Source organism: Bolinopsis microptera, chromosome 8, assembly GCF_026151205.1.
Source record: "Bolinopsis microptera isolate Bmic1 chromosome 8, MBARI_Bmic_1.0, whole genome shotgun sequence".
NCBI classification, from domain to species: Eukaryota; Metazoa; Ctenophora; class Tentaculata; order Lobata; family Bolinopsidae; genus Bolinopsis; species Bolinopsis microptera.
The window spans coordinates 11,519,594-11,541,102 of NC_087079.1; the positions used below are offsets into that span (position 1 = coordinate 11,519,594).

A 21,509-nucleotide genomic window follows, 5' to 3' on the forward strand; every position below is an offset into this window, starting at 1 on the left:
ACCAGGCCTCATCGTTATAGCGGGTTTGAGATTGACTTGCTGTCAGGGGTTCAACCTCGCCTGCTAACTTATCTCTCAGTCTACCTGTAGACATTTTCGCTATACATGGTCATAAAATAATGTAGCTCGGTGATGGACAGTTACTGCGTTATGCGGGTCTCGTCGTAGCATGCCAAAATTAAAGAACTACTTTTGTGAAGAGATAATGATATCGGTACTTGGTATAGCTGTATGATAACTTTTTTTATTTTGATATGTGAATGGTTTACAGTGATGACTAACCTGTGCAATATGTTGTTAATGTTGCGATAACAATTATAAATGCAGCTTTTATCATCGTGTTCCCTCACTATTAGTTTTTAAAGTTTCATTTATGACCTTCATAATTATTAATACATATGTACTAGCAATTATTATTTTCATATCAAGTTCATAAACTAAGTACGAAGTTGGATCAAAATTCAAACTAAGAAGCAACAACTGAAGAACGCTTTATCGATCGTGAGTTCCTAGTAGCGAATATGATACAACTGTTCACCTATAAGGCACGGATGTTAATTTCAACCTACAAATAACCTCGTGATAATGTACAAAATGATCTCAAAGTTTTGTTTAAAGTTCCAAGGATCAATCAATGGGAGCTTTGGAGTCAGTCCAGAGCTTATTTTAGTTTTACCTGCTTCTTATCTACTTCTTAGGAAGAAATTGAAGGGTAACATTACAATTTACATCCTAATACTCAGTGCAGTTTTTCAGTGGTTGCTATGGGCCGTGTAGTGGTTGCTATGGGCCGTGGGACAGTTACCTTTTCGCAGTTTACTTACAGGGAACCACAATACAGAATCTAGAAAAGTTCTACAAAAACTTATAGATTTAGTAGCTTTCTCAGGAAGAGAGAGCTTGCTCAGAATTAGTAGCTTGCTCATGAATATAGAGCTTGCTCAGAATTAGTAGCTTGCTCAGAATTAGTAGCTTGCTCAGAATTAGTAGCTTGCTCAGAATTAGTAGCTTGCTCAGAATTAGAAGCTTGCTCAGAATTAGAAGCTTGCTCAGAATTAGTAGCTTGCTCAGAATTAGTAGCTTGCTCAGAATATTTATTAGATATGCTAAATTCAAGCTACATACGTATATAATAGTCTGAACAGCTAACAGAACTTATGACGTTCTTTTAGAAAGTTAGATCCTGAGCCAACTATGTTAGAAAGTTGTTATGATATCATATTATCAATATGATGTTGCCCACTTACCCTCTTTGGAGCCTGGTAGCGACAGCTTCAAGACTCTTGTATCTGTTGTATGGGACTATTGTTAGTGTCATTACATTTTGGAAGTCCTGGCAGGAGGTCCACTTTGGGACCCGCTCAAAGGGGCTTTCTGCCAAGTGCTCCCATCCCTAGTAGGTATGGCTGATAAATTATGATTTATAAGTTAGCATACTCACATAATAACTTCCAGTTGTCCGATAAGAAGCTAGAAGTGACGTTGATGATGCACCACTGGCTTCAGAAGGATCAGCCTTTAGGCCAGGTTTGTTTTTATCTACTACCTCGTTTGATTTACAAAAAAGTTGTTTAATACTTCGATGCCGCAGTTTAATGATTTTCCATAAAAATAGATTCGATTCGAGTCGCTCACATCTAAAATGTTAAACCCACTTTGAAAACTTAATCAATAGTGTAGGCTTTAGAGAATGCAGCAGGTCTCCCTTTTTCTGTGCCTCAATTGGCCCTGTATCTCAGTTACAATTCCTTTCTGTTCTGCACATTAACTTTCTGCAAGGGGTCCAGTAAATCAAGGTTTTACCTCCTAAACTACACTATCTGCTGCAGTGGTATATCAGATACATAATTGCTAATACACCCCTTTTTACCAGGTTGAGATAAAGTTAGGTGACAGGAAAGTTCTCTCTGGACAAGCTGACTGGTTCTACCTCCAAGCAGCCCCAACCGACTCACTCACCCCCACTTCAAGTGACAGGAAGGAACAACCTGAGGGTTCCAGTCAAGTTGGAACAAAATCTTTATCAGAAATGATGAGGGAGAAAGTTCCCATTCAACATCGGACCACGTTCAGTACTTTTGATTGCAAGAAGGAAATAGTTCCAGATATCAGACGGACAGCTTCGGACTCGACCAAACCAGCCAAACCTCCTAAACAAAAGTCAAAACAGCAGCAAACTAGCGACGAGGAGAGTTCGGATAATGTGTTTAAATCTGCAGGCATTCACACCCACCTGTCTAACATTAAAGGTAGTTTTAATGTCTTTTTGCTTGATCAATGTGTTCACATCTTTCTCCACAGGTGATTTAGCCTATATACGCGTATCAAGTACGCAACTCTTCTGGTAGATTTTGAGAGAAAAGTTGTTTTGCGGACAGGGGTTTGCTACCTGCATGAGATGATAAACTAAGGGTCATTATTTGATAGGATTATAATTGTCTTGACTCATGGGAATTTCTTTGTAGATCGTTGGTTAACGGCTCCCGCACATCTTGTTCAGTGTCTGACCTCTTCCGAGTCAGGTGCCGTGTGCCCTTTGTTTGTTGCAATGTGTCGCGCGACTGTGCCCTTTTTTGTTGCAATGTGTCGCGCGACTCAACTGTTTTTGATGTCGCAATCTGTTGAAATACTCAAATGTTTATATCATTGCAATCTGTCGCGGGATTCACCTTTTTCTATTGTTGCAATGTGTCGCACTACTCACCTTTTTGATCTTCAGAGTTGGGCCGGCAGAATTTAAACTTATCCTATTAGTTTTGATCGTAGCATTTTATATGCGAAAATTAAAGAAAAGTAAAGTTAAAGATAAGTAATCAGTATTATGTATCGCTGGACGTTTATCGCAATAGAATCGTTAACACCCTATAAAGTTTTTGTGCTGAAAAATTAGGTTCTTATGTTTTAAATACACTGTGGCTGAACTCCTCGCTCTCCTACAACATACTGTGTTTTATGCACAATGTCTATAAACTATACTAGACACTATGTATGTTAAACTTTGTAATTTATCTTATTGGTCCCTCCAGAGTCTGACGAACAAAGGCCCCCTATTCAAGTGAGAGGAAGCCCGAGAAGACGGCCCCGGGTTATCCGGAATAAATCCACTGCAAAAGAACACCGCAAATCTGGTAAGGCGAAAATAAAACCTTGGTTTTGTGTCGAATTTTTCATGATCCCTCTTATTTTTATGATCCCTGTTATTGTTAACTTAGGGACCACTTCAGTTAAACTTTGTTTAAGTGAAAAAATAATTTTGATATCTCGTAAAGTTTATTATTTTATCTAAACCAAGGATACGTAAGTAATTTTAATAAGTTAATCAAGAAGGCCACTCTTCAGACGGAGGCACATATACCAGACAATGTAGCAACAGTTCCAACGAGATGATAACCGTAACCTCAGAGTCAGGTAAATAATTCCTTGTGTTTGAACACCTGCACTATCTAGTATCTTCCCCTGTTTTAGCTGTTCTGGTAATTAACAAATTTACAGCTGATTCCAACCTCCTTTACTTTCGTCAGAAATTAACAAGCTCCGGCGAGCTGGGCGGAGTAACTCGGAGGATTTAACAGCGACAAAACAGCACAGAATATTACCCAAGACACCAGACAGAGCCAAGAGGGGCGCTGTTATGACCCTCCCTACCAAGAGGATGACTTCTCCCTTACTTGCTACTCAGGCTGAGAACTTTTCTCCGACTAGGGTCAGTCATAAGGTTATGGTCCCTATTATATTTAATTTTATAGATATCATTCACCTGACTCACCAATCCCTGTGCGCGGCGCTATTTTCAAGCTTCCTGAACGTGAGAGGAGCGAGCAATTATAGACTAGCAAGCTAGATAGTAGGTAAAGATATCATTAGTTTTAGGAATAAGATTTGACCAGATTTAGATTTATTTCTTAACTTAAACGGGGTCAACTGAAGTTCTAAGATTTAAAACTGGGTAATTATTACAGGTGATCCTGACAGCCCCCTCCTCCGAGGAATGTGGAAGTTCCTCTACTGACAGTGTTTCCTCGCATCTCACTGCCATACACCGTCCATCTCCCGAAGGAAGAGTACGACCAAAATATCTTACTTGCACTCTTATTATAGTGCTCATTTTCTACTTCAATTATCTTGAATCTGCTTCATGAGAATTCGTTAGATCAGCTTTATTTTTCACATTTTACTCTCAATGTTTCAGCCTCTTATCGGTACCGGAGAACCATCCTCGCATCTTGGACCTGGTCAAATATCTGTGGCTCACCCAGGTTTGCCTTCTAATCAATCAGGGCCGTGTAAATGTATCAATATTTAAATAACCAGTGATATTTAGATTTTTTTAAATCAAATTCCCGCTGAGTATTGGTTTGATACCAGGTTAAAATTACCAGTGACTATCAGTTCTATTTCAGTAGAAGTACAGGGGTCGCTGGTATTAACACTGGGTATTCACAAGATGATGTTAACTCTGGAGGTAGTGCAAGCCAATAACCTCCCTGCTCGCCCTAACGGTCCTGCTCCAGGTAAACTGCATTCCAAATTACTATTTATGACAACACCTCACACAATTTGTCACATATTTATGACGACACCTCACACAATTTGTCACATATTTATGACAACACCTCACACAATTTGTCACATATTTATGACGACACCTCACACAATTTGTCACATATTTATGACAACACCTCACACAATTTGTCACATATTTATGACAACACCTCACACAATTTGTCACATATTTATGACAACACATCACACAATTTGTCACATATTGATGACAACACATCACACAATTTGTCACATATTTATGACAACACCTCACACAATTTGTCACATATTTATGACAACACCTCACACAATTTGTCACATATTTATGACAACACCTCACCTAGATACCTACGTGAAGACTTACATCATGCTGGATCACAACCGGTCACACAAGGAGAAAACAACGACTGTTCGTTGCAACTGTAACCCCGTGTTCAACGAGAGAATCACTTACATTGTCAACCCTACCAACCAAGTTATTCAGGTGATTAGGATAGCTTATTGAGTAATTATCATAATTAGTGATTATTATGCTAGTTATACTAATTAGTAATTATTATGCTCTAGTTCATTTTAAGAAATTTGGGGGGATTCAATTTGTTATCCTGACAAAACTTACCTTAACATATTATTTTGAATACAATTATTTTCACTCCGGTATTTCAAACCTGGCAACATCCTGGAAAACTTGATTCGGATCACTGAAAAATTATCTACCTTATCGGATTTTTACTTAAACTTTATTTGAACGGAAATTAATTGGACGCTGGAGGCCCTTGTATTCATTTTAATGTCCGTTCAAATAAAGTCCGTTAAAAAATTTTCCCGAAAGTATTCCTCTACGAACTTATTGTCCAGGATGTGACTATTTTTAATTTCTTCGATTTCAAATCATATCAAAATTTTCACTGCTTAACGACTATTTTCTAACTTACTGTATAAGTATAACTAAGTATTAAAAATCGATTGAAAAATTATCGTTAAAATTGAAAAAAACACCCAAAAAGATGACAAAAATTTCGGGTTTTTAATGGTTTTGAATACTTTCGAGCGTTCATTTTAATCTCCATCCAAAATTATTTCCACTCACGCAATGTCCGGTCAAATAACATCCGATAAGGTCCATAAAACAATAAAATGACTGTTTTGCAGGTAATGGTGTGGGACGAAGTGGGGACACTCCGTCGGAACGTTCTCCTGGGCGAGATCCTGATAGATCTGGATTACATCTCCACCCACGGACCCCTACAAGGCAGATATAAACTGTTTCCACCCACTTTCTCTAAACCTCCATAGTTTAATCCGCCAGTAAAGTAGATATATACTGTTTACATTTTCTAAACCACCTCCTTAGCAGTCCGAGATACACATTCTAAAGTTAGATTGAGAGCAAAACTCATTCTAGCAACTTAATCTACCAACTATAAGCACATTTAAATGGCAGATTGCAAGAAGTTAATATTAAAATGATCACTTGGTTGCTTGCTCTGAAGAACCTTGGATGCTATAAATTATATCTATCAGACATAAATTTGTTACTATATAAATATTAATTAAGTATTTCTTACGGAATTGCATTAAGACTTGGTGGGTTCTGTTACGATACCTCCACCAACCGCAACTATATAAATAATCACCAGTTATTCTTTCGGTAGTTATTTTAGATTAACCTGATTATTTTTATCTAATGTTTGATTTTATTTATTTCTCTTAACTTATTGAAGTATTTTAGGACTTTCGCGAAAAAGAAAAACTGTTTTTACTGTATTTATTTCGCTTAATTAAGAGTTAACGTTATTTTATTTGGTTTAGCTGACAACTCAATTTGGTCCAAATAAATTAATAAACTGTAAACTTTAAATTAAATTATTCACCTTCTAATTTGTAGATCACTTGGTTTTCTATTTGTGCTGTGTTTCAACTAAGAGTAAGTACTTAAAGTTAAGCCTAAGGTGTCGTTCACATATTACGTAATCATTGTTTGGAACATTTTTATCCCCCCCCCCCCCCTCCGTAATCAGTTTTACACATAGATATTGTGTAAAAATTACACTAGCGTAATCATTCGGAAACCTCCCCCCCCCCCCCCCCTCTCAGCTGATTACGTAATATGTGAACGACCTCTAAGTATCTACCTCTTATATCTATTTAGCTAGGAAACAAGTTCTAACTAATATTTAGAGCTAACGTTTTGTGGTGGATTTAATCTTGAAAGTTTACTAAATTCAGGACCATATTGCAATAATATTATTTATGGAACGTTTAAGTAATCCGCTTAACGGTACCCAGCTCTGTGCTCATCGGCCAAAGCTTGGCAAAAACTGAATCGGCGTTTAATCTCCATTAACGATGCAATTCAGGCGTGTTTCATGATCAAAATGTTGATTAATATCGAATGTTATTATTGATCAAAACAGCCAGCAGGTGATATAATATCAAGCTTACAGTAGTGATTGCTAATATATATTTAAAACCAATCTAGTCGTCACCAGACAAAGAGCATAAATACGGATAATCTTCTTGTCGACTAAATTGTGTTAAAACGATTTTGCTACCTACAATTTCATTATGGTCGAGCGGCACTCCTTAATTTGACAATTCTCCCTCGACCACCAACAGTTTTATTTATTATCTCAAAGGGTGCTGAGTATATTTTCTGTAATTAATGTCTAATACTGATTTATGAGTAACTTTAATTTAATTTTACGCCCTGATTCTGTATATACATTTATGCTTATGTACATTATAACAATGTAATCATGTTATGATATTTGGTAATGATTTACCCAAAAAAAACCTATCGCATATTATGACTCTAAAATATCAGGAACGAGAAGAAAGCGTTGCAAGCCTCTCTCATGCACGCGAAGGCTTCGAAAAGGGGTAACAATGTATATATATTAATATATATCAAACACTTTTACAAAGTAGGCGATGTAATTTGATCAGAAGAAAAATTGAACAATAACTAACTAAACCCAAAAGTAAATAATTCCCTGTTCAAAATTCTACGTACGTGCTAAAATTTAAAACAGTCTTGAAACAATTCTCGACAACTTTTCTGGTTTTTTATGTTACAAATTCGAGTTCTGGATTCTGCGATCATTACTTTGTACTTATGATAACAAAATCGTAACCCGGTAGAATAAGCATTATCATCAATTACATTCGATTTCAACGAGAGACTCCTCGCAAGACTTCTCCTTCGTGTCAAAGTCTTCGATTTTAACTTGAGAGGTCTCAACATTATATCTCACTACGGTTGAGACCAACTGAGGATTAACTCTTTTTAGAATCGGTTGGATCGTGGATCGGATGTCATGACCTGATAATACAGTTACGGTGCTGGTAAAGAGTTCAGATAGGAAGAAAACGGAGCCCAAATAACAATCACTGGAACGGACCCTCGCCAAGACCTCCCTGCCCTTCTGTTTGACGTATGAATGGTTGTAGTGGTAGATGATTGGGTTGACAACTGAGTTTACAGGTAGAAGGATGACGGAGAAGAAAAGATAGTGCTTCTCTGCATTTTCAAACTCGGTGTAGTGAAGAAAAGCGTAGGTAATGAAGGGCAGCCAGCATACTGCATCTGAGAGGATTATCATCGATATCTTTGTCTGGATCAAAATGGATTTGTTGGCCCTGGCTCCGGCCACAGCTTGACTAGACTTGGTGGTCTGGTGCAGAATTTTCAAGTAGGATGCTGTTATGACCACGAAACAAGCCAAATTCAGCCCCAATATTGCTATCGAGAACATATGCTGAGGATCATCTTTGGTGACGAAGTATTTAAAGAGACAGACTGCACTACTTCCATAAAATCCAACTCTTCCAAAGGGGATTCCGGAAATCTCACTATCTTTATTCCTCCAAAATCCTGTAAACATGCCTTCAAAGAGACGCCTGATTTCACTCCATCTTAAGCCTTCTCCATTTTCGAGTAGTTTCTTTTGGATTGTTGAGCCGTAATGAGCATCAATAACACTGACAAGATCCCGCTTGGTTTGCCGTCCAAGGAAAAAGGATATTTTTATTTGCTCTTCCGGATGCTGGTATGAATCTCCATACACTTGTCCGTTCAAGAAGTAATCTTCGAAAATATCCAGGAGAGCAGGAGAGGTGTTACCGCTATTGCAACAGACAGAATAACGAGTGTCAATGCCAAAATGATGTAGACGGCCAAAAGTCGTCTCGAAAAACGAAACGAAAGTGTTTTGGAGAGATTTCTTGCTCGCAAAAAACTCATGACAGTCATCGAGAGCAGTGAAATCTGCGAACCAAACGTGCTAAGGGCTCCCAAGAAATTACAAGTGTTCGATGAGAGCCAACGATATTTTTCAGGGCAGTACATAACTCCGAAACTCTCGTGGTTCTTTATTAACAATAAAAGATAGACACCAATGCAAAAGTCCCCAACAGATATCATGAGAATATATATAGTGTCTCCAAATAAAACCGACTTCATTGTGGTTTTCCGCAAAGACCAAATATTCTTCGCTATAACAAAAGAATTTATAGCCGTTGCCAGCACACCAAAGGCGATCGCAAATTTGTAGGTGTTCCCCCTGTATTCACCCAGAAGATAAGAAAGCCTATAGGTACATTCGTCATTCATCGTATAACTAAAACCATTTACTGTTTTGCAATCGACTTTTCCATCATGGATCGATGATAGTGGTATTCTTGAAACTTCTGAGCGGTCTTTCAAGGAATCTGAATCATAATAACCAATTGCAATTGGACAGCTTACCGAATTAGAGCAGTACAATTCGTCAGAGTTATCTCCGCAATCGTTTACCAAATTACAAACTTCGTTCAAAAGAACCACTCTGCCATTATCACATCCAAACCATTTTGGCTGATAACTGTCATTAATTTTAGCAACCAATCTCAATATAAGATCTCCACTTTTAAACTCGTTTTCGACTGTGATTCTTGCTACTGGATAATTTTCTCTAGAGTCTCTAAAGAGATCATCTTGGTATTTTGGTTGTTTAAAAGGACATTTCCGAGGTTGAATATATTGCGAATCATAGTACCAATAGCCATATTCTTCCCTTGGAAAACAAAGATCGTTGCATGTCAGGAAAAGAAACGTCTCTCCGAAGTAATAAGAACAATCACGCACCTTGTCTTCATAGACCCAAGTTGTGTTCATTATTCCATAGGTCCTATTCTTAGATCCAAAGATATGCTGATCACTGGTCGTGCAGTTGAACTGTCTATATTTCATCAAACCACGTAAACAAGGGGCCACATGTTTAGTGGCGACGATACCTTCTACTTCTACCCTTGAAGTTTTGATTGGCGTTGTTTCTATGGATGGTCTTGTCTTTGCTGTCTGACAGATTCTGTTTTGACGTTCACAAGTGTCTAGACTTGACTGGCATAGGTCAAAGATTTCAACGTAGCTGTCCAGATTCTCCATTTCATCTGTACATTTGTACACTTCGGGACATTCGTCTTTGAAATTCCGTAGCTGCCAGTCTCCATTCGTAAAAGTCACCGGACAAATCTGTGTTCTATCTTCTTCGTCTACTCCATTTCTGCAATCTGTGATAGTATCCTTGATCCAATCTACATGAATTAATTTTGTTTTGGTGCTATCCGCGAAGTCTCTGGCTCCTACTCTCACACACCCAGGCAGCTTCTGCCAATCATCAGTCTCACAAATACTCTCTAGTTCATCTTCTCCTTCTAGGCAATCTCTGTAGCCATCACAAATGTGATGTCTATGTATCAGACACGTTCGAGCGATATTATTCATATCCTTTTGGTCGCTAACCTTTTTGTTTTTATTATCAATCATTTCATTTGGGTCTTGACATTTCTCATCGATACCATTTTCGCAATCCCCATCACCGTCACAGAGCAGGTATTTTGATATTATGGTTTCTTCTCGTTCTCCGTTATAAGTATTATTTGACAGTCTGTTTCGTAACTCATGGTCAAAAAACTCGTGTGTGTTCTCTGTTACGTATTTTTCCAAATAATATTCGAGAAGACATCTTAAGCCATGAACACTGGTATGTTCTTTGTTGCAATGTATTTGATCAAGCTTTTTCCAGCATGGCCGAAACTCCTCTGTTTCAACAGCACCCGTGGTTACTCTAGGATTACCACAGATCTGCTCAGGATAAAGATATCTGATATCACCTGTCTCATTATCCTGGCACAGCCTACCGCCCTCATCATTCAGATAAGACTCATTTTGAGTAGAATTGCATCTTAACTCATCATAAGGACCATCATAAGAATTATAGGCATCTCCACAGTCGTTATTACCATCACAGAACTTTGCTGGATGTAAGAAACCTTCCATGTTTTGGCATTTGATCCATTCGACCGCACCAGGCCTATTATCATTTCTGTTGCACCACCAGTCCGATTCATCTTTAATCTCTGGCCTGTCTTTAACACAATAATGTACAGACCCATCACAAAGGTACTCCTTTGGAATCTGCTGACTTCTATCTTCATCACAGACTGCAATAATTTCACCACAATTAATCTCATCCGAACCATCCTGACAGTCCTTTACGCCATCACACATTGTCTCTGGGGGTAAAACTACTGGCCATACCAAGTGATTCTCATTATAATCAGAACAAACTTTACCACAGGACCCACCTTTAGTGTAGCCGTTAACAATACACGCCTGATACGACCCAAGCTCAGTTCCGATGTCATTATAACATTTTTGGCTCACTCGGTGTGCTTTCAAAGGTGCTCCCTGATTGTCCTTGTTTTCCAGTTCATAGCTTGACATGATCTTGAAATGTTTGTCCTCTTGATAACATTTGAATGTTCCATTTTCAGATAGTTCGGTCAGAAATAAGTTGTTCACTTCCATGTACTGGGAATTTCCTGAAATAATTCACTCGGTTAATACATTAGTCTTAATTATTTTAAATTTGTTTGCATATTGTTCAAATTTAAAACACATTTTGAGTTTTACAAAATCACTTGTACAGCAGTTTACCTAGACCGTGAGTAAGTCCTGTTGTTATACAAATCATCATCATTGAACATGCCCACATTTCCTTTGCTGCCACTTGTCTTTCTATAAGTAAGGTACAACTTAATTCAACCTGAACTAGGTGCTTGTTTACCGAACTGTTTATTTGAGACGGAATTCAACCAAACGAACAACACACTAGTACAAATAGAAAAGCAGTCATTAGCAGTAAAAATGGTGATATAATTTAGTCGATGGTAGAAATTGGAATTTACCGAAATTAAAAAGTAGTCATCGATTTTATTTTAACGGACATTAAAATGACCAATAAGGTAAATGCTCTTTATACTCGAACACTTTTCACAGGGCTCTCCTCACTCACATTTCACTATTGAAATTGCTAGAGGCTTTTCTTGTATCGAGAAATCGATTAATCAGCCAAGATAAACGTAAAACAAAACGTTGAATCGTGTTGGTACTGGTAAAATTTATAAACGTACTGCAATAAATATTATATTGCAAAGTGATTCAGCTTTCACTAATCATCAATATTAACCCAAGAAAATATACCAGAAGGTGGTTCAGCAGCTGGCGAAAATACCTGGAGCAACAGCTCTTTTATATCGAGATAATGCACGTGCGTATAATAGTGATCTGGAACCGCACGTGGTGATCTCTAACTCCAGATCATATTATTTTTTAACTGGAATTTAATAATTCTCGTGAAACAATCACACCAGACTTCAAACTTGGCAGAGCTTAATTATAAAAAAGAAGAGGCACATGAGGTCACAGAATTCATGTGATAAAATGGTATATTTTATTGAAAACTATCCTCGTGTAGTAAAGATGACTTTGTAATTAATTAAAATTGGGCAAAATTTTGCTGACGTCATATGTGAACGGTCCAAGCGCCTAATAAATAATGATCTTTAACCTTTTTATATTGGGTTTTTTACAAAGTTTGTACAGAAAGTTGACAGCAATTTAACAGTACATGATAAAATATTAACAATTAATATTCATTTAGAGTCAATTTGAAATAACGGATCGTCAGACCTAGCCCTTGTAGCAACAACATCCTTTTGAATTGTCGAACTTTGTCTCTGCTGCCGTTTTCTCAGAAAAGGCAGTAAGTCCATATTTGCCATTTCGAGATATTGCGACTTTTGCGTTTATGGTTTTTTCTCCGCTTACTTTTTGCGTAAGATCGAAAGTAAACACGTTGAGTTATCAATAATTAGTCAAATTTTAATTATTCAAAAAAATTAAAGCTTTGAGCCGTCCATAAGCTTAGATATAACCATTTTTATGCCAAATAATCGAACTTATTTTTCATACTGGATGGACTTACTGCCTTTTCTGAGAAAACGTGGACTTACTTCCTTTTCTGAGAAAAATCTCTGTTCAATGTTTTTCTGATATGAGAAGGAAGTAAGTCCAAGCTTTTTACTAAATTTTTGAGGTTGGGATCTATGTATTTTGGATTATATTGTAAAATATAAACAATTAGGTAAATCTAAATTGTTCCATATCATATAATAAATGTTTTTGAATAATAGTATGCCCTTATTTAGGCAAACTCGCCAATTTTGAACGATTTCAGTGCATTAAATGATATCTTATCGATATTTTGATGAAAATGAACTTGATCTAAAAGTAAAAGATATACCTAAACTAAACATTCTCTGCGATTATAACAGCTCAATAACTGCTCCAATGTTTATGTTTTGCGACTAAAATACATCCGGCGTTTTTGAAAATCGGCCAACAAATTTTTTTTGAGGCCTAAATGAAAATGTTGATCACTTAAGTAAGGTTGAAATGTAATTATACATCGATTCTGAAAATTTCAAGCGAAAATATCAATCGGCAGTAAAGTTATGTTCTTTTTGGGAAATCGCTTTCTAAAATTCCGTTTTTAGCATGCTTTTATAGGAAGTAAGTCCAGCTACTTCTTCCTATCACAGATAATTTATCTCAGAAAAGGCAGTAAGTCCACGGAATTACTTCCTTATCTCAGACAATTTTCAAGATTTTCTCAGAAAAGGCAGTAAGTCCGGACTTACGTCCTTCTCTCAGAAAATAATTGGCCAAAACCGAACATAATGTTTCTCAACTGGGACTTACTTCCTTAGGAATTGCATGCAACAATGTTTCTATACATTAATATGTAGCTCATGTTGTAGAGAATTTTCTACTGAAAATTTTGAAGCCAATATTGTCATATTTCGAAAAATTGGACTTACTGCCTTTTCTGAGAAAACGGCAGTCTAATACAAAAGTTATTATTGGTAAATTCCTCGAAAGCAGAGTTACCTGCGACGCGAGTGCGAAGCAAATAAATGGATTGATCCAAGTTGAAGTATAAAGTAATGACCAGGGCGATTCGATATTTGCTACGGATTGTAAGAAATACAAAATGAGGCAGGATTGAAATAAAGAATACAGCCGTCACAAAAACAAAAACCAAAAAGTTCACTCTATCCGCGATCGCTCGATTCGATCTCCTCAACACTAAGATGACAAAAGCTGAGTTTAAGATAACCAAAGTGATATAAGTAAGAGCGTTGAAAATGCAAATTATTGATAAGTTTATCATAATCCTTGCGTGTCCATTATTGTTGTTTAACAACAATAAAGTGTATGATTTTCCACCTCCAAACTATTTATGAGAAAGTACACAGGCAAAGTTGTTGGTACGGAGCTCATAACATGATCATGACACCGTTACAGTGATTCGGTGGCATCTGGTCAAACCCAAGTCTTTTCATATCACATAAAACTCATTAATTTGTTGAGCGACAGGATATTTTCAAGAAAAATGTAGAGGATTTCTCCAAAGATCAGAGTTTTTTCCGGTTTGCCAAACTAAGCGAGTGCGAGGCAATACGACCAGCATAGAGTTACAAACATGTCTGCTACCATGCTACATTTTTGATGATCCATGTTGATATTTCGCCAAGTTAGAAATTAGGCGGAATGACAGGCTGAGCACGGCCCAGTAAGCCAAGTTTGATGTTGTTATAAAACATTGTTTCTGGTTTCATACAGGACAAAAATGTTTTCAAATATGCTCAGAATGAAAGTGAAACTGTTTGTCCTTGTAGTTGTAGGTTTATAACCTACCAGGACGCGCGCCGAGTTGGACTCGTCGACGATCCTAATATTTTGAACAAATATTTTACGAGTATCACCCGTTAAATTTGTCCCCAAGCAATTTGGAACTTGCTCTAACCAGAGCCCTCTCGCTTGCAGTAGCGCGCGACCGCCAAATCTTACTTGTGAAACAAGCGCGTCACGCAGTACGCGTAGGCACATGGCTATGTGAAATTTGGAACCGCCAAATCAGAGACTATTCAAAAAATGATCGCCGCACCAGGAAAACCAAAAAGATGTTAAGTTAATTAAATTAAACGAAACAGATGTTACTCGTCTAAATTTCTTCGAAGTAGCGCGCGCTGGGCTAGTTCATAAACAATGGATAAAATCCTTCACAGCTCAGAGTGACACATGACGTATCACAGTGGTGCACTTCGCCAATTTAAGAAAAGTGGTACGAAGCTGTGGTTAACCATGATTGCGAGAAACATTATTCATGGAAACGCGCGGCGCGGTATATAGTGCATCGCGCTACATATAACAAGTATATATGTATAAAGGGTATAATTGAGTATTTGCGATTTATCATTAAACTGCTGCTAACGTCATGGTAAAAGATGAAATACAAATAGTACGGAACAATTTTTGGATGGTGATTAACAAAACACGTTCCACGTTCGCGTTCTCTAAGTGGTTCTTTATAATTTAATTGTTTAAAAATACATCGATTCAAGTTGGTTTTGTAGGTTTATAACCTACCAGGACGCGCGCCGAGTTGGACTCGTCGACAGTTTGAAACAAATATTTTACAAATATTACCCGTTATATTGGCTTCAACTGCATTGGGATCACCATTTTAGAAAAATATTTAAGATCCGCGACTGTAAAGTGATTTAGCACGCTTGCCTCCGATCCCCCTTCGTATTCAGTTTACACTTGCGTAATCATTTTGAAATCCAGTAATATGCAGTAGTACTTTATGGAGACATTTACTCAGCATTTCAAAAACGTTTTGTCTTTAACCATTAACTGTATGATTTCATGTACCAGTGGTATAGTATGTATGTTGGAACTTTGAATTATTGTTTTGATGATGTCTCCACCTAGCTAGTTGATATAGTAGTTTTATTTGTAAGAATCACAGACAAACAGTGCCCTTTTTGTTTGCTTCTGGTTCTTAATATGACATTTTAATTTACCCGTTGTTTTTTGGTAGACTGGTATGTGGTTGTTTAAATGAAGGTTTAGTTCTTGTTTCAAGAATTATTTTTAGTGACGCGATTTTATTTAACCCGGATAGTTTGCTTCTTGCTTCTGAAACAACAATACGACGGGACTGTGAAAGAAATTTCCATGTTTTTCATACCAATCATGAGCTACTTATACATATTTGCACAGTGCTGTCCCCTCTTGGCAAGAGTGATCTTAAGATTCTAACAACGTAAAGGAGAAGATAATAAAACCGTCATGGGGTAAAATGATATTTCACTTTCATGTTACAAAGAAAAGAAAAGCAATGTAAGGTAATTGTATTCCAGTCACACTGCAGAAATACTGTACTAGCATGCAGTGCAGTGGCGTAACGTTGGTGCCCCCCCTTTCAGCGGCATAACAAAGGGCCCTGCCGACCCTGCACAGCATGCACACCCCTTTGCCCCTTCAATCTTATATAAACTCTCTTTGGCTATAAAGCGTTGTATAAATTTCTAGTTGTTATTAAACTACTTAAAGAGTGACAATAATGATGCTAGTAAGCATTAGGCTTGCACTTCCAAATATCGGATTGAATTGTTTTAACCTATTAATGGCACAAAATTGAAATTTTGTTCGACTGAAGGAGGACCTTGAAGGTTATTCCAATAATGCATTAGGTATATCTCAGATTACTCATTTGTCTCTGTAAGGAGCCAGGCATCGTTCTCAGTAAGTATATTACATTTAAGAATCTGTTTTGGGACCTTAATAAAGGTTGTGATTCCACATTAATAGAGGTTGTGATTCTAGCAACCATTGCCATTACGTGTGCACTGTGCTCTGCAATTGCACCATACAATTTGATTGAATATTTTATTGTATACTTTTCTCTTCGGCAAATGAATAGTAAAAGATGTTACCTGCTAATAACCATGACATGCGATTTAGTCGCAGTACGCATATAAAAATGCACAATCAAGAAAACAACAATTCAAGAAAACAACAATTTTATTTAGTATCAGTTAAAGCAGACAAAAACATATTTTATAAATATAACTAGTGCAAACTTTAGACCATATATCTTAGGGGACTTGGAGTAGCAAGATAGTGACCAGAAAGTATATGTATACTTTTACCAAAAATACGTCGAAATGAATCCAGGGTGATAGACTAAACTATCAAATAAATAAATTATCAAATATCAATTATTAATTCACTCTGATTAAAAAGTTATAAATTAGGATATCTAATATTTAAGAATTACAACTACAAGTTGTTAAAAACGCCCAAAATAGAGCTGAGATATTTTCAGTCTGTAGTACAATAATGATAGCAATAGTTTAAATTATGTTATGTGCCGCTGCAATTAGATTAAATTACTGTAACTTAAAATTGTTTGGAGTCCAAGTCTCTTTTAAGTCAGCAGCCTGTGATTGTATTAATAGTGCTTTCGTTCTCAATTTTATCAAGTTAATGGAAGTTTCTAGACAATTGCTTGAAGTTAAAATTTTTTATGAACAGTGTTCCAAAGCTTGGCTGCATTAAACAAAAAGGTATTTGATTTATTTAGAAGAATAACTGTTAGACTCGTTGCACGGTTTGAAATGTTGATAGCCTCATAAAGGGAGTATGGGCAGTGGTACTTGATAATCTTAGAGAATTCTAAAATACAGTGATATTTGTACAAGTTTTGAGCCGTAAGAATTTGTGGGCATATTTCAAAACTGGTTCCACTTGGAGGAAATTTCAGAAATGCTTTTATCAATCCAATTTTGGAAATTTTAGAATGTTTGAACTTTATACTTTGAAAATCTGCAATATTGGAGACATCAATCTACTCTAACATGCAAAAATAGCTCATTCTATCATCGACACTAAAACAATTCTCAAAAGTGTGCTCTACTTCATAACGTCTCTAGATTAGGCCTTTGCTTGAACTAAACCCAAATTTTGTGTGTTAGTATATGAGATTTCATTTTTACAGACTGATATAAAGCCCAATCAAGGAGAAAGAGCTTACATGGGGAAAATGTGGCTTTAAAAATTTTGTCACTCCGTAACAAAAAAGTGTCAAAGAGTTATCTATTCTCTTAACTACACGCCTATTGCATTCCATATTTTCTGAAGTATCTCAGTGACCTTACACTAAGATTTTCCAACATTTTCGATTGATAACATTATACTTTAAGAGGAGATATGATGAGCCAAACTTTGGTCACTCCGTAACGCTGTGTTACGGAGTGACAAATTCAAGGGACATTGTCACTCCGTAACGAATTTTTTTATTGACATTTCAAGATTTACAGTTGTTATTGATCTGGTTTGTAATATTGATGCCAGATTGCATAATACCTAGCTTGTCAGCTGACACCACCGTCAACATGGACGTTAAAATGAAGTTCAAAGCACCATCACTGTACGGAGACCCTAACTACGACTCCAGCACTGAATCAGATACAGACCTCTCTACTTCGTCCTGCTCCTCTACCTGCACATCCTCTACTGGCAGCTCATCTTCTACATCTTCCAGTTCCAACTCAAGTTCCTCCCCGACGAAGTCCACTGCCTTGGATTTCCACATAACCTTCCCACGACTTGTAGACCTCTTCCTCCCGAAAACGGATCTACCCATCCCTCCCCTTACCTCTAGACCCAACATCAGAGTTACTTAAAGAATATCAACCTCTCTCCCTTACGGGATGCACCCCTACACATTTAGTCAACCCCGGTTAAGATCAGAGAATCGATTAAGGAGGCACGAGGAGAATTCCTGACATCCCTTTACACGGCGGTAACAAGTGCTGAAACAACCGTTGCTTTCCAATTAAAAAAACCAAAGCAACTAAGTTTCTTGGAGTTGTTATTGACGAACAGCTTTCCTGGGGGCCTCATATAACAGCACTTAAACGAAAGTTAAACTATGCCTCTGCCACCTTAAATAGAATTAGGGACTCTGTACCAAAGGAACTCCATAAAGACCTCTACCACACACTATTTGAATCCCACCTCACATATTGTATCTCAGTTTGGGGTGATGCAGCACTCTTTAGGACAGCAAGTATCTGGCTGTCTCAGAAGCACTGTGTACGGGTCCTCTTTGGTGATAAAGAGGCATACCTAAACAAGTTCCTTACATGTGCAAGAACAAGAGAGTTTGACAGCCAGGCACTTGACCATACATTCTTCCAACTAGAGCACTGTAAACCACTTTTCAAGCAACAAAACATCCTGGCTTTCAAAAATTTATATACATATCACACATTTATGGAAGTTTTTAAAATACTAAAACTAAGGTGCCCAGCATCACTGCAACAGCATTATCAGTCATCTTCTAGAAAGGAAACCACTATCATTTCACAACTCCCATCTAATGACTTTATATCAAGATCCACCAAAATTTGGAACACAATTGCACCTAAACTTAAGCTCTTTGACTACTCCTACAAGATTAGCCTTGCTAAAAGTCGCCTGAAAAAGGCACTTCTAAAGCTGCAACATGCTTATAATGATTCGGCATGGACCACAAGCGATTATGACATAATGCAGCTGTCATTTGAAAACAATCCCCTTCATCAAATTTAATCCAGTGATCTCGGCCCACAGGCTCCTCCTATTAAACAATTTTGATTTTTGTAAATGTGTGCTGACTCCACCACCTATGTATTTAACCTAATATTTAGTGTATTACAGGTAGAAATTGACTTAGGTAGGTATTTTTCTCTTAGGTAGATATTAAGAATTTGGATAATTTCTTAATTGTATGACTATTTCCATTACTGAGACGTTTTTAATATTTAATTTAGGAGGGTTTTTGAAATTTTTATAGGACTGGTTCACAGAGTGAACAGATTCCAGATTTATATATTTTTAAACTGATATTTAATAAATGATTAAAAGAACAAATTTTAAAGTTGCCATTAGATCCAAAAATACACCCATTATGCTCACTTAAAAACAACTCTAAATCAGTAGGCTGTCACTCTATTAATGCACCACACCGCTACCTCCACTGCACTAATAGTTATACAATAAATTCTACAATCCTAATTTTGTGTCGTGATGGAGACCGGTGTTCATACAAAACATTTACTAGGTTGCCGTTTGGTGTGAGCAATAGCGAACAGCACGCACACTCCTTTGCCCCGTCAACCTATATCTAATCTATTTAAAGAGTGACAACCATACTGCACATTGAATTAGGATTCCGTTAAATATCAAATTGATTTATTGTAAACTTGTTTAATCTGTAATAAATGGCATAAAATTGAAATTTTTGTTTAACTGAAATTTTTGTTTAACTGTTGCAGCAACGATCCTGACAGAGAAGATAGACCAGTGGATACTCTCTCTCCGGACCTTTACTCGTCAGAACCGAAGTGTAACCATCAAATATCGGAGAGCAGTAGATCTTATGATCAAGCATAGATCTACAAATTTAAGTTACAGATTAGCTCTGAAAGTATTTGGTAAATCTCCCTCCATGGAGACATTGGAAGCTGTCCGCACAGCTTTGAAAGAACTGTATGTTCTGAAGAACATTTGCGATGTGTAAATTTAAGTAGGAACTGTTTTGGATTTATGTGTTGATCATTTTAGTTATCCTTTAATTTAAAGTTCAATTTAAATGTCTGGGAATATGGGATCGGATCACATTATCATGTATTTACCTAGGCGCTAGCTTTAATTAGGTGCACTCTATGATACGACCAACCTTGTAATTATGTAATCACCTAATTACGCTCTACCTGGAGCATGGTGCCTGGGGCTATTGAGATATGAGCCGAAACACAAGGAAAGATCACGTATTTTTGGATAAGTTGCAGCATGACCTGATCACATCTTTACGCTATTTCAAGTGTACTATTAACTATAGTACACCATCTTAGTATATATCAAACACTCACATTGAAGTCTATTAACTATAGACTGGGCTATTAACTATAGCCTGTACTATTAACTATAGTACACCATCTTAGTTGCTAAATCAGTTGCTAATTTCTGATTTTGATTTATTTCACATCAATAAATTTGTGTGTCTACCTTGTTTAAGTGTTATCTATCTAATTTTGAAAAGAATTCTACTATTTAGAGCCAGGAACAGGATGAAAAATGATGAAAAATTCGAGTGGAATGAGAGACTGTTTGATGCGTCACTCCGTAACAGTCACTCCGTAACAATCCCCAAAATTTTTGAAGCCTCAAATTTTGTATTCCTTAGGCAATACACACTTTTTCTTGATTAATTATTCAAGGAAAATGTCTGAAAAGTGCCTGGAAGCCGTCAAAATGCAACTTTCAAGAATATCTGAGATAAAAATTAGGTCAGAATATAATAAATAATAATAAAATTTGGTAGCTTAAACACAAACTCTAAGCCCAGTGGATAAACCACAAAACTTATGCTCTATTGTGTGAAACAAAGATACTAGATCAAGATAATTATCAAGGAGTGTATGCATAGGACATAAAAAGTTTTGGAACGAAGATGACATGCTTGTGAAGCGAGCTAACAGTCTAATTGCTAATAAGTTCAAAAAGATCATGACATTAGGTTGCATCCTAAACAGTTTAAGCAAATAACATAAAGTTATTATATTGTCAATTAATCGCTCATGCCATAACTTTTCTTAAACAGGTGAGTTTTTAATAATGTTTTGAACAGATCAACATCGGAACAAGTCTTAATTTCAATTGGTAGTTGGTTCCAGATTTT

General features: G+C 36.8%; 3 protein-coding genes across 5 annotated transcripts in view; all 3 read left to right on the forward strand.

Annotated features, from left to right (window-relative positions):
* The window catches only part of LOC134819656 (regulating synaptic membrane exocytosis protein 2-like), a 44,775-nt gene extending 38,392 nt beyond the window's left edge, over nt 1-6,383 (forward strand). Inside the window, exons 14-23 of one of the 3 annotated variants that reach the window (XM_063829722.1) lie at nt 1,456-1,527; nt 1,874-2,249; nt 3,027-3,128; nt 3,340-3,408; nt 3,522-3,715; nt 3,960-4,061; nt 4,190-4,256; nt 4,404-4,511; nt 4,887-5,026; nt 5,695-6,383. In XM_063829722.1, coding sequence (XP_063685792.1) covers nt 1,456-1,527; nt 1,874-2,249; nt 3,027-3,128; nt 3,340-3,408; nt 3,522-3,715; nt 3,960-4,061; nt 4,190-4,256; nt 4,404-4,511; nt 4,887-5,026; nt 5,695-5,838 — 1,374 coding nt within the window. In that variant the 3' untranslated portion in view covers nt 5,839-6,383. Of the gene's footprint in view, nt 1-1,455; nt 1,528-1,873; nt 2,250-3,026; nt 3,129-3,339; nt 3,409-3,521; nt 3,716-3,959; nt 4,062-4,189; nt 4,257-4,400; nt 4,512-4,886; nt 5,027-5,694 lie in introns of all 3 variants that reach the window. The other 2 variants (XM_063829723.1, XM_063829724.1) reach the window with 2 other exon arrangements.
* Nucleotides 1-21,509, forward strand: part of LOC134819668 (zinc finger protein 429-like) — a 290,343-nt gene that overhangs the window by 142,555 nt on the left and 126,279 nt on the right. The window lies entirely within an intron of this gene.
* LOC134819659 (kinesin light chain-like) overlaps nt 1-21,509 on the forward strand; it is a 94,182-nt gene that overhangs the window by 48,585 nt on the left and 24,088 nt on the right. The window lies entirely within an intron of this gene.